General features: G+C 40.9%; 1 protein-coding gene across 2 annotated transcripts in view; it reads right to left on the bottom strand.

The window, feature by feature from the left end:
* Positions 1-13,524, bottom strand: part of LOC122927858 (gamma-secretase activating protein) — a 139,611-nt gene that overhangs the window by 57,601 nt on the left and 68,486 nt on the right. For both annotated transcript variants that reach the window (XM_044280146.1, XM_044280147.1), the window contains exons 10-17: positions 10,177-10,236; positions 9,087-9,130; positions 5,829-5,917; positions 4,994-5,071; positions 3,731-3,808; positions 3,291-3,383; positions 1,874-2,094; positions 1,598-1,667 (exon numbers count right to left, since the gene is read on the bottom strand). In XM_044280146.1, the coding sequence (XP_044136081.1) occupies positions 1,598-1,667; positions 1,874-2,094; positions 3,291-3,383; positions 3,731-3,808; positions 4,994-5,071; positions 5,829-5,917; positions 9,087-9,130; positions 10,177-10,236 (733 nt within the window). The remainder of the gene's footprint in view (positions 1-1,597; positions 1,668-1,873; positions 2,095-3,290; positions 3,384-3,730; positions 3,809-4,993; positions 5,072-5,828; positions 5,918-9,086; positions 9,131-10,176; positions 10,237-13,524) is intronic.

The following is a 13,524-nucleotide window of genomic DNA, read 5'->3' as shown; positions in this document are numbered from 1 at the left end:
TTCCTCTCTTTTGTATGCCTCAAATTTGTTTCAGTATATTAAAAAGGTACTCCTTTAATATAAATTTCAGCAAAACACTTCTAGTAGGCCTCATGAACACTACTACTGTTTCCAGTCTTATGTTCACCTACCTACTGTACTCTTATTGCATCACACATGATTGTATATTATATATTGCTTATTATATTTTCTTTTATGGGTACTCTTGAAAAACTAGTATAGGATTATGTTTGCATATAAAGATTTCTCCAGCAGAAGAATTCTTGACAGAAATCCAAAGACCTACAGATTTCTACCAAGGACTTACAGCTGCACATGCTGCGGACCCACCCATGGTTTTAGCCTCAAGCAAAACTGTTCTTTTACAGATTTCAAATCTGCACACAAAAATCTGTGTAGTACTTCATTCCCATTTAAATTAATTAACACTTTAGGCACCTTTCACACCAGCGAGTCCCATGCATCAGACTCCACGTGTGTCAGGAAGAGCACCTATCCTGAACTCCAGAGCAGGGGTCGCATAACATATTAAATTATGATACTATGTAAGCCTTAGAGGTCTGGAATGTGCTGAGCAACACTGACATAATGCTGTCAGTGCTATCCAATACATTCCAGAACTGTAAGGGTTACACAGCATCATAAATCAATATAATGCTATGCAACGCAGTCAGTGCTAGGAATTCAGGATAGGTGCCCTCCCTGAAACACGTCTGATGCATCTAAAAGGGGCCTTGCGTTTAGGCATCTTTGCTGCGGATCTAAGAGTGGAAAAAGTGCTATTAACATATCCTAAAAGCTGAGTTCACATGACAAAATTAGCAGCAGACAGATCAGTGGTGTAATCGGCTAGAAACCAGTAGGCAATGCCAAATAGACTCAGCTAGACTCAGATACCTCCTATTCAATGTGTTTTACCACTTTCCTACTGACCTCTATGGAAAAGCACCATCAAATCTGCTTCAAAGTAGTAACATGTCAATTCAAGCAGTTTTTTAAATAAATACAAAACAAACCTGTGCATACGGCTGAATGGGAAGCTGTTGATGGCGTTTTGAATATGGATTATGCTGCAGAAATTATCAGCGGCAGATTTTAACTCATTTGAACATAGACGCAGGTCCGCAAATTGAGGATCCGCAAAACACGGACACCGGCCATGTGCGTTTTGCATTTTGCGGACCGCACATGGCCAGCACTATAATAGAAATGCCTTTTCTTGTTTTCTGTCTGCGGACAATAGGACATGTTCTATTATTTTGCAGGGCCGCAAAAAGGAGGTGCAGATGCGGACAGCACACTGTGCTGTCTGCATCTTTTGCGGCACCATTGAAAATGAATGGGTCTGCACCGGTTCCGCAAAATTGTGGAACGGATGCGGACCCATTTTGAGGACGTGTGAATGGACCGTAAAGCCGTCGACCATGCCATAAAAAATAGGTGAAAAAACATGTGTGTGTCTTTAGACTGGAGCTCAGCATCTATCTTCATTCAACAAAGTTAGAATAGTGTTCGTTTTACATCAGTCCTACAAGATGTAGACAAGGGAACGTTGGCACCAATTCCAAGTACAATAGACAAACTGTAAGCTGCTTACCAATGACAAACTCCTGTATGGGATCAAATATGAGACAAGTGGAGAGGTTGTCACAGATCCATTCAATGAGCTACAAAACAGAAGACATCACAGGCTTAGAGCTACAGGTCAGGAACAAGGAGAAAGGCCATTAATGTCCAGAACATGGAACAGAAGGCAAAGCAAACCCCTAGTTTTGCCTCACAAACACTGACCAAAATACCTATGAACATGGGCTTATGCTGATGAAGATGAGATGGAAAATGAAACATACTAGCAGCCTTGGTGAAGGAATACCTGAGTCTCCATCTGTGGCTGAAGGTCCAGATGTAACAAGAAGCAATGTAGCGCTGCCAGGCGCTCACAGTCCCGTCTGCTTTCTGTCAGGAATGTTAAAAGTTGTTCTTGGTTTATGGACACTGAAAACAGAATTCCTGTACAGCATTCAACTACATGGGTCTTCAGAACCGTCTGCAGGGGACAATCACAGCACATGCCACTAATTCTGGCATCTTCGGCTAGAAAAGAGAATTACATGTACATTGTACTAACATTAAATCATTTTTGAGAACGATATAATGAAACACTAGACTGAAAACCGACAGTTTTACATCAAAGCATAATGTTTTGTAAAAAAATAAAACATGCACTAGAAAATTCAAGTATGAATTTACCAAAGTATGAGAGACAACACCGTGCCACATGTTTCACTGCTCAGCTTCTCACTCCATTACTGAAAAAAATAATGACACCCCCCTCCACCATGTGACCTATTGTCATTCACTGGTAAAGGCAACTGATGGTGGAGAAAAGTCCCGGTGTCACCCTATACCTTGGAGGTTACTAGAATACAGTACAAGACTGATTTTTATTAACAGAATTAAAGGGGTTGTCCGGGTTCAGAGCTGAACCCGGACATACCCACATTTCACCCCTCCGTCCCCTGTGATATGAGCATCGGAGCATTTCATGCTCCAATGCCCTCTCTTGCTTGTGCTGCATAGCGCAGTACAAGGGCTTCTTTACTTTGGTACACTGCTAGACTGAGTCTTCCACCCCGCAGTGAGCCCGGTGACGTCACCAGCTCTGGTGGGCCAGCTTTAGCTCTGCCCTAGCCATTTTACAGACGTCACCGGGCTCACTGCTGGGCGGAAGCCTCCGCCTAGCTTTCCCTATGGAGAGCCTGGTACGTCACCAGAACTCCATAAAATGCCTTTGCCTTGCGCGATTGAAATACTCAGATATTCACATTAGTGGGGCTGCCTGGGTGAAAATGGGGATATGTCCGGGTTCAGCTCTGAACCCAGACAACCCCTTTAGGAAGCAAAACTTACATCCTGTTCCTAAACTCCAAGTAAGCGATGAGTCACAAAATTATTTTTTTATCCTTTACAACCCCTTTGAAATAATACCAAGATCTAGGCTCCAGTCTTCTAGTCTAATCCTCTACTCATGGCATTTAAACGCATGATGTATTACATAGTGAAATTGTTTAGAGAGATGGTTAGAAGCAATAAGGAACCTGAGCAGAGTCAAGACCACCTGAAGAGAGATTAGGCACCATGCTTTCGTAGAGCTGCTACTACTTGGGTCTAGTGATCAGAGAGGCCCTGAGCAGTCCGAACAATGCCAATTAGACACTGCCAATCAATGTCTGTCCGGAGACAACCTTTCAATATCATATTAGAATTTGCGTATGGAATAAAGCACTTACCTGCTAAAAAGAAATGGTAACACATCAATTCTGGATGTCTTGTGTTTATCAAATGTAGAAACTGGTCGGGCAGGTAAACCGCAACATAACTGTCTAGGGGTGAGAGGAAAGGATTAAAAATAACATTGCATACAGGACTGCAACATTAAAAGAAACGTAAAAATGTGCGCGAGAACAATCAACAAGTAATAATGAAATATTGTACCATCATAAACAGGTCTACAGGGCTAGCCCATCAGTCACACAACAGTTCTACACACACACACACACACACACACATCAGTTTGGTTCCTCCAATCAAAATTAAAAAATTTTTTTTTTGTAGACATGCCAGAAGGTTTGGCACACAAATCGAACAACAGCAACGTGAAGACTGGGAATCCAGGTTAATATACAGTATCCATAGCTTAGTAAACAAAGGCAACTTTAATATATCTTACCAATATTAATAAAAGATACTTTCTTCAGATGTTTAGGATCGGTCATTGTAGTGCTGACCTTAAAAGTCTTACTGCAGCCTAAAACAAAAGTTCATAAGAATAAAAGGAGTCATTTCAGTTAACCTTAATTCTTGAAATAAAAGCCTTTGGTAATGATATAAACTGATTTATTGCCCTGAACACCAATTTAACTACAGTTTGGGGTTATGATTGTACTATCCTTTACTCCCTACGTTCATGCCATCTATACCTCAAGAACATCTCTAGTACACAGTCTTTTTCTTACTATGAAAACAGCCAAACATATTGTTTCTCCAGTCTGGATTGCTATATTGCACTACACCTCACCCCTTTCCAATCTTTCGTGAATGAAACAGCCAAGATACACCTTGACCAGACACTACACTAGTGCCTCCACCCTGTGCCAGTCACTACACTGGTTCCCCATGCACTTCAGAATACAATACTAATTACTCTTAAGGTACTTTCACACTTGCGTTTTTCTTTTCCGGCACCGAGTTCTGTCCTAGGGGCTCAATACCGTAAAAGAACTGATCAGTTTTATACCCATGCATTCTGAATGGAGAGCATTCCGTTCAGAGTGCATCAGGATGTCATCTGTTCAGTCACTGAACTGTGTTTTGGACGGAGGACATACCGCAGCATGCAGCGGTATTAGCTCCGTCCAAAATTCCGGATCAGTTGCCGAAATGCCGACATTAATTTACATTGAGATGTATTAAAAATACCGCAAAGCCGGATCCGTCCCATGCAGACCGGTAAAAATGTGAAAAAGTATATAACGGATCAGTTCTTGCAATCCATTTGTAAGATGGATTCGCATCCGGATCAGTCTACAAATTCTGTCCGTTTGCATGCAGATTGCTGGCGACGGAACTGCTCACTCTGCCGCAAGTGTGAAAGTAGGGTTGCCCACAAAGTTTCCCATAATCTGCCCCTCCTTACACCTCTACTACCCTTACCCATGCTACACATCCTGCCAGCCATCTAAGACTACATTCTCCATAATCTGAACCTATTTTTCCTGTCTCCGGCTGAAATCTGCTTCGCTGGACAATATAATTAATTCCCAACCTCCACAGTTTTAAGCGTGTACCAAATAACACATCTTTGTAGACAGGCCTATCACCTTCTTTCTTTTGTCCCCCTCCCCTCCATCATTCGTCAGAACCTGATCCCCTCACACTCACATACCTACCAACTGGGCAGAATGAATACCCGAATAAAAAGAAATATGAATACCTTTATGTAAAAGGAATACCATGTAAGTCAACTCTTGCAGAACCTTTGGAGGCTGATAATAAAATAGACATAAACCGCCTAAAAGAGAAATACACAAGTAATTTGAGCTATTAATGTACAGTTTTAAAAAATATTACACAGGAAAAAAATACATCTGATACTACAAGCTGTGTGAAACAAAGCAGCACTATTTTCAGGTAAGGCAATTACTTTTTCATTTATAGATGAGTGGTTATAAAACGATATTAAATGGTCGAATAGACCATGGAAAGTGAGAGTAACAATACAGCTACTGTATTTTTTTGTTCTGAGGTGACCAGGATAATTTGAAAACATTCTAACTGCTGACCAAAATTGGGAATATGGAAATTCAGAAGACTGAAAAAGAAACTGGTTTCAAAAAAATAAAATAGAAGAGGTGCTGGAATATGTAAAGGGTAGGAGTTTCTACATCGCATATAACAAAAAACAAACAAAAAAAATAAATAAAAATGAAGCCTTCCATTTCCACAGGTATATAGCAGTACAGTATATGCAGCTGCACTGTACCGCTACCTCACATACTGATGTGCTGTTAGTCAGCTAACCAGTGTAATACAGGGCCATTCATTTTTACCAGTGAAAAACAAAAACAAAGACTGGCTCAGTCTTCTAGCCAATTGCATGCACTGCAGATAGCTTCTGTCTATGGCACTTTAAGTTAAAAATATTTTAACCCAAGACCATTTTAAACATGAGCGACCACTGTGATGTAAGCATCACCATGCCATTCTGTAGACAAATTGCCAACATATAGGTGTATTTTTACCATGATCTTCTCACATTGCTATCATACCTGTTTTATTAGTAAACACCTGTAGATTTTGAGTCACTATTTTTCCCCTTCCTCTTTCTTCAGGGGGATCATATCCCAAATTGACCAGACTAGGGCAGAACAAAACACATGATAAACAAAATATAAATATAAATATAAATATATAAATATATATATATATATATATATATATATATATATATATATATATATATATATACATATACACACACACACACACACACACACACACACATACAAACAAGTGTGAAACAACTAAAAATATGTCATATTCTAGGTTCTTCAAAGTAGCCACCTTTTGCTTTGATTACTGCTTTGCACACACTTGGCATTCTCTTGAGCTTCAAGAGGTAGTCACCTGAAATGGTCTTCCAACAGCTTTGAAGGAGTTCCGAGAGATGCTTAGCACTTGTTTGCCCTTTTGCCTTCACTCTGCGGTCCGGCTCACCCCAAACCATCTCGATTGGGTTCAGATCCGGTGACTGTGGAGGCCAGGTCATCTGGCGCAGCACCCCATCCCTCTCCTTCATGGTGAAATAGGCCTTACACAGCCTGGAGGTGTGTTTGGGGTCATTGTCCTGTTGAAAAATAAATGATGGTCTAACTAAACGCAAACCGGATGGAATAGCATGCCGCTGCAAGATGCTGTGGTAGCCATGCTGGTTCAGTATGCCTTCAATTTTGAATAAATCCCCAACAGTGTCACCAGCAAAGCACACCATCACCCCTCCTCCTCCATGCTTCACGGTGGGAACCAGGCATGTAGAGTCCATCCGTTCACCTTTTCTGCGTTGCACAAAGACATGGTGGTTGGAACCAAAGATCTCAAATTTGGACTCAGACCAAAGCACAGATTTCCACTGGTCTAATGTCCATTCCTTGTGTTCTTTAGCCCAAACAAGTCTCTTCTGCTTGTTGCCTGTCCTTAGTAGTGGTTTCCTAGCAGATATTCTACCACGAAGACCTGATTCACACAGTCTCCTCTTAACAGTTGTTCTAGAGCTGTGTCTGCTGCTAGAACTCTGTGTGGCATTGACCTGGTCTCTAATCTGAGCTGCTGTTAACCTGCGATTTCTGAGGCTGGTGACTCGGATGAACTTATCCTCCGCAGCAGAGGTGAGTCTCGGTCTTCCTTTCCTGGGGCGGTCTGCATGTGAGCCAGTTTCTTTGTAACGCTTGATGGTTTTTGTGACTGCACTTGGGGACACTTTCAAAGTTTTCCCAATTTTTTCGGACTGACTGACCTTCATTTCTTAAAGTAATGATGGCCACTCGTTTCTTTACTTAGCTGCTTTTTTCTTGCCATAATACAAATTCTAACAGTCTATTCAGTAGGACCATCAGCTGTGTATCCACCTGACTTCTCCACAACGTAACTGATGGTCCCAACCCCATTTATAAGGCAAGAAATCCCACTTATTAAACCTGACAGGGCACACCTGTGAAGTGAAAACCATTTCAGGTGACTACCTCTTGAAGCTCATCAAGAGAATGCCAAGAGTGTGCAAAGCAGTAATCAAAGCAAAAGGTGGCTACTTTGAAGAACCTAGAATATGATATATTTTCAGTTTTTCACACTTTTTTGTTACGTATATAATTCCACATGTGTTAATTCATAGTTTTGATGCCTTCAGTGTGAAGCTACAATTTTCATAGTCATGAAAATAAAGAAAACTCTTTGAATGAGAAGGTGTGTCCAAACTTTTGGTCTGTACTGTATGTGATTATATAGATAGAGTGTGTGTGTGTGTGTGTGTGTGTGTGTGTGTGTGTGTGTGTGTGTGTATGTGTGATTGGTATATAATATATATATATATATATATATATATATATATATATATATATATATATATATATATATATATATATATATATATATATATATATATACACACACACACATATACACACACATATATACACACACACATACACATGCGAAAATAAGTATTTGATACACTGGCGATTTTGCAAGTTTTCCCACCTCCAAAGAATGGAGAGGTCTGTAATTTTTATTGTAGATACACTTCAACTGTGAGAGACAGAATCAAAACACAGAAAAATCACATTTTGTAGCACCAAATAAGTATTTAATACAATAGAAAAACAGAACTTAATATTTGGTACAGAAACCTTTGTTTGCGATCACAGAGCTCAGACGTTTCCTGTAGATCTTGGCCAAGTTTGTACACATTGCAGCAGGGATTTTGGCCCACTCCTCCACACAGATCTTCTCCCATCTTCAATGCCCTTACTGAGGAAAGGCCAAAATCTCTCAATACATGGCCCTATCCAGCCTCCCTTCAATACGGTGCAGTCCCTTGGCAGAAAAGCACCCCCAAAGTATGAGGTCACCTTTGTAGGTGGGAAAACTTGCAAAATCGCCAGTGTATCAAATACTTATTTTGCCCACTGTGTCTGTGTATATATTTGTTTATTCACCCATTGGTGACGCAACGTTTCAGCTCCAACATGAAGCTTTTCTCAAGCAATGTGAACAGGACATTCAAAACATTATATAGCCAAAGGAAATGACATCACAGTGTCATGTGATCACACAAAGGAAAACATTAACCCTTGCTGTGATAAATTGCAGAATCAATATACACAACCATACTAAAATTATAAAGTGTTCAAAATATACATAATTATACGGGAGAACTGTGCAAAGATGCTTATAAAGTGCATGATGACTAATAGACACAATTGATATATGCATTAATATATAGTGCATGAAATGACTAATGATACAAAGTGCGTGTGTGCAGCTGATGGATGGAAACACATAGTAGAGGGCGTAGACACAGACACACTAACCAGCAAAAGAACGATCCCCATCTCATGCTCAATGCTGGACGTAGTGTACCCTCATCTTAACAGCGCATGCGCCTATTACCGTGCATAGTATTGCCATCATAGAAAATCGCATCACTGATAAAGAACATTCACAGCGTTCAGCTCTCCCATACATTCACAATTATAGAAGTGGTAATGCTGACAGCAGCCACAGCGCATGCGCCATGACATAACGTCAGCAACCATTCCTCAATGCGAAATACAGCAAACATTATCAAGCATGTCAAAACGTTACTTATTGGAGCTATGTGCAGGACAGAGGCCACCATTAAGCATGGGCGCCTAATATATATATATATATATATATATATATATATATATATATACACACACACACACACACACACACACACACACACACAGATTTAGAAAGGTACAGGAAGAGACTTTTGCAGTACTTGCCTCACACCTTGGTCAGCTAGGGAGATTTCAAGTGGAATTTCAAGCTTCAAGAAATAAAAGAACTGCAGTCAGTGCATTGTGTCAGATGCATAATACAATGATTCTATTGCTTTAAAAAAAAAAAAAAAAAAAAATTCCTTTGATGAAAGTTTAAGCCCCCTTTCAGACCGATGCTAGAAAACTTGTCCAGGTTCCGGAGGGTGAACAGAGGCAAGTTTTAAAACCGACCAGATCCACATGCAGTCCATATTTTTTCTCACAGATCTATTCACTTCAGTCATGTGCGTAAAATTGCTTACATGCATATACCCTTTTCAATTGAACAGGTCGGTGTTCAGTCCGGGTGCTGTCCGTTCTAAACTCAGATAGCACCAGGATTTGCTCCCCTGTATATATGCACAACTGCATGTGGGTTTGAGCACCTCCTGCTAATGCCACCTTGTCTTTTTGGTTTGTATATATAGATTCCTGGAGGTGTATAAACTCCAATTTAAATGTGCCTGTTTTCCATCTACAGGCCACATTTAGGTGCACCTGTGAGGCCTGGGCCATATCAGCCAGCCTTGAGTGGGACTTGCAGACTCCTCCCTCCTCCCATTGCAAGCATGGTTACATGCTGGAGGTAACTGGTGAGCTGTTTGTGAGTCGGCCTCATGCTCCTGTAATTTGCCCACTGGCTCCTGGTATCGCCCATACGGCTCAGGTAGGAGAGTGTTAGGTCTCGGGCTACTTGAGAAACCTTGACGTGGTGCCCGGGCTTAGACATGTTCTACACCGTAGGACATGTTGACTAATCTCTCAATTTTAAAATCAGTTTGAGGGTTTAGTGAGACTGCAGAGTGCACCTGTATTTGTTATTGTTTTGTTATATAGCACCAGGATAGAAATATTGTCCGTCTGATACGAGCCTCTTATACAATGTAGGGAAACTAAATATCAGAAGGGGAGAAAAGAGGAAAGATATCCTCTTATCTACCTTTGTACATCTATGTACATGGGGCATCTATTGCTCAACTGCAGTCTGTCAGTAAAGCTGCACCCGTTACAGCAACACTGCTATTACATTCACACACAAAAAAACATTACTCACCATAAATGTAAAATTTCCACCTGAATGAAACTGGATACAATGCAAAACACAACTGGAAAACTGGAGAGATTGAAAGTAGATCTTCGTTAGTGTACGAAAGCATACAAAAACTACTAGCCATCAAAAAGCGGAAGATAACAGTTCATAAAAGAATAACCTGGATTACCATAAACACAAACAAGCATAAAAAAGGCAACAAATTGATTTTACAGCTTCAATAGTAAAAAAAAAAAAAAAAAAAAAAAAAAAAAAAAAAAAAAGCAGTTATTTTAAAGGCTGTCCATGCCGTTACGCAAATTGCGGAACGCACATGGACACCATCTGTGTTTTGCGGATCCGCGATTTGCATGTGCATGTAGCCTAAGGAAGGAGTTTTGCAATAGATTTCTTAAATCTCTGACCAGGTTTTCATGGTGTACAACGAAGAAGAAATCTCTCCTGTTCTGGGATGAAAACCATTATTTTCCACTAACTCTATACCCAATATTACATATAGCAATCTATTTTTAAGGTACAAGTGATGGACTGCTCCTTCTAGCTAGGTGAAAAACACTTTTATTCACCTTTTTATTTGGAACAGAGGAAGGGGTAGAGTTTAATATTTAAGTTTCTAGCACAGCACCAGACAAGGGGTTTGATCACCTGGGGCACAACTCACTGGGCTTCAGAAAACCAATCATTTTGACGTCCTTTGCCGCTCCGGTGCCCTACATAAGGAAGGTGAGACAGAAGTCTTCAACAACATGTGGAGGATGTGGCCAGCGAACCGAAAGCACAGCCCTCCAGAAGGAGGAGGGAAGGAGTAAGTGATGGAACAGATCTAGAAAGAAGGTTGGACAGGCGACCAGAAGGCTTAGCGCATTGGAGACAGAGGTGACAGTTTGAGTGGACAGAGAAAACAAAAAAACAACAGCAGGAGAAAGAAAAAAGGAAGGTATTGGAGCAGGGTGGGACAGATGTGGGTCAGATTCAAGCAGCCAGGAAAGTCAAATGGGACAACAGTACATTATATACAAGGGAAAAGGCAGCAAGGGTGGAAAGAAATAGGTAAGCAGGTTCCGGGGCAGTGGATATTCCAGCCCCTGCCTTTACAACCCATGAGGTCACCGGACCCATAAAGCCAATGACCACAAAAATGGAGACTCCAGTATAAATACAAAAAACTAAATGGCTGCACACAGTTATATATACAAACAAGAGCTAACTCCAGTATAAAAGTAAGCATTCATATGCTGCAATGAGAAAATAAAAAAAAAACTGTACTCCAGTCTACCACATGAAAAGATTTTATTTACGGATTAAACATAACCTTTCTGAACCAGTATGAATAGACAGTAAGTGTATAAACCATACTGCCATACAATACAAGTCCTTCAGACTCTGTTAAACCAGCCACAAATACTGTGCAGCGCTTGCTCAGCTGAACGCAATGATACACCCTCACCTCTCCTTGATTCACAATGCAAGATGACTATGCACAAACCTAACCCTTTCAATCAGAGGAGGAAGAGGCTGGAGGAGCAAGGGTGCACAGTTGGGCCCACCCCAAGAGCACTTAAAGGGAATGGTGCAATCCAGTGTCCTGTGTGCACAGTATGTAATGAGACCACACACGCACGCACATTTCCTCACCCCTAGGCAGCTCTGCAAGTGGAGGAAACATATCTCAATTACATTCTAGAATGGGTTGCTAGATGTCATTTTAAGTCATTCCCGGAGGACCCCTTTAACAGCTCATTTGTACATGGATTAAAAGTACTTTTTCTCCATAATGAAGTAACAGATTGCCAAGTTAAAGTATCATCACATTCAGCTCAGCCTCCCTACAAGTATAGCTAAAGGGAGTCTGCCACCAGGAAGTTCACTGGTAAACCAAGCACAATGCAGAGATTTATCAAACTGGTGTAAAGTAGAACTGGCTTAGTTGCCCATAGCAGCCAATCAGATTCCACATTTCATTTATTCACAGCTTCTTTAGAAAATGAAAGGCGGAATCTGATTGGTTGCTATGGGCAACTAAGCCTGTTCTACTGTACACCAGCGTGATAAATCTCTCCATTGTGCTTGGTTTACCAGTGAACTTCCTGGTGGCAGACTCCCTTTAGCTATACTACAGGTTGGGGCGCAGTGTTTCCTTGCTTTTAAAGTAACATGGAGCCCCATTAGGCAACACTATTTTAAGGGTGTATTACACAACCTGATTTAGCAGGCCACTGTCAGGAAGGAAGCGTTCCTTCCCGGGACAAAAAAAAAAAAAAAAAAGCCAGGTCTAATACAGGCTTTACAGTGGGTTGCAAACTGCAGCCGCATCTCCCGGTCCAGTTACATGTTCCACATCTAACACTACAATGATAATGCTGCAGTTTTTTTGCAGAGAGGCTCATAAAGAACCACAATTTCTCAAAAAGGAGGCTAATAGTTATTTAAAAACATATACAGACGTGGACAAAATTGTTGGTACCCTTTGGTCAATGAAAGAAAAAGTCACAATGGTCACAGAAATAACTTTAATCTGACAAAAGTAATAATAAATTAAAATTCTATAAATGTTAACCAATGAAAGTCAGACATTGTTTTTCAACCATGCTTCAACAGAATTATGTAAAAAAATAAACTCATGAAACAGGCATGGACAAAAATGATGGTACCCCTAACTTAATATTTTGTTGCGCAACCTTTTGAGGCAATCACTGCAATCAAACGCTTCCTGTAACTGTCAATGAGACATCTGCACCTCTCAGCAGGTATTTTGGCCCACTCCTCATGAGCAAACTGCTCCAGTTGTGTCCGGTTTGAAGGGTGCCTTTTCCAGACTGCATGTTTCAGCTCCTTCCAAAGATGCTCAATAGGATTGAGGTCAGGGCTCATAGAAGGCCACTTTAGAATAGTCCAATTTTTTCCTCTTAGCCATTCTTGGGTGTTTTTAGCGGTGTGTTTTGGGTCATTGTCCTGTTGCAAGACCCATGACCTGCGACTGAGACCAAGCTTTCTGACACTGGCTAGTACATTTCTCTCTAGAATTCCTTGATAGTCTTGAGATTTCATTGTACCCTGCACAGATTCAAGACACCCTGTGCCAGACGCAGCAAAGCAGCCCCAGAACATAACAGAGCCTCCTCCATGTTTCACAGTAGGGACAGTGTTCTTTTCTTGATATGCTTCATTTTTTCGTCTGTGAACATACAGCTGATGTGCCTTGGCAAAAACTTCGATTTGTGTCTCATCTGTCCACAGGACATTCTCCCAGAAGCTTTGTGGCTTGTCAACATGTAGTTTGGCATATTCCAGTCTTGCTTTTTTATGATTCGTTTTCAACAATGGTGTCCTCCTTGGTCGTCTCCCATGTAG

Source organism: Bufo gargarizans, chromosome 2 (genome assembly GCF_014858855.1).
Source record: "Bufo gargarizans isolate SCDJY-AF-19 chromosome 2, ASM1485885v1, whole genome shotgun sequence".
In the NCBI taxonomy this organism is placed as follows: Eukaryota; Metazoa; Chordata; class Amphibia; order Anura; family Bufonidae; genus Bufo; species Bufo gargarizans.
Note: the sequence above shows the minus strand (reverse complement) of the source record. Positions and strands in the feature narration are given on the sequence as shown.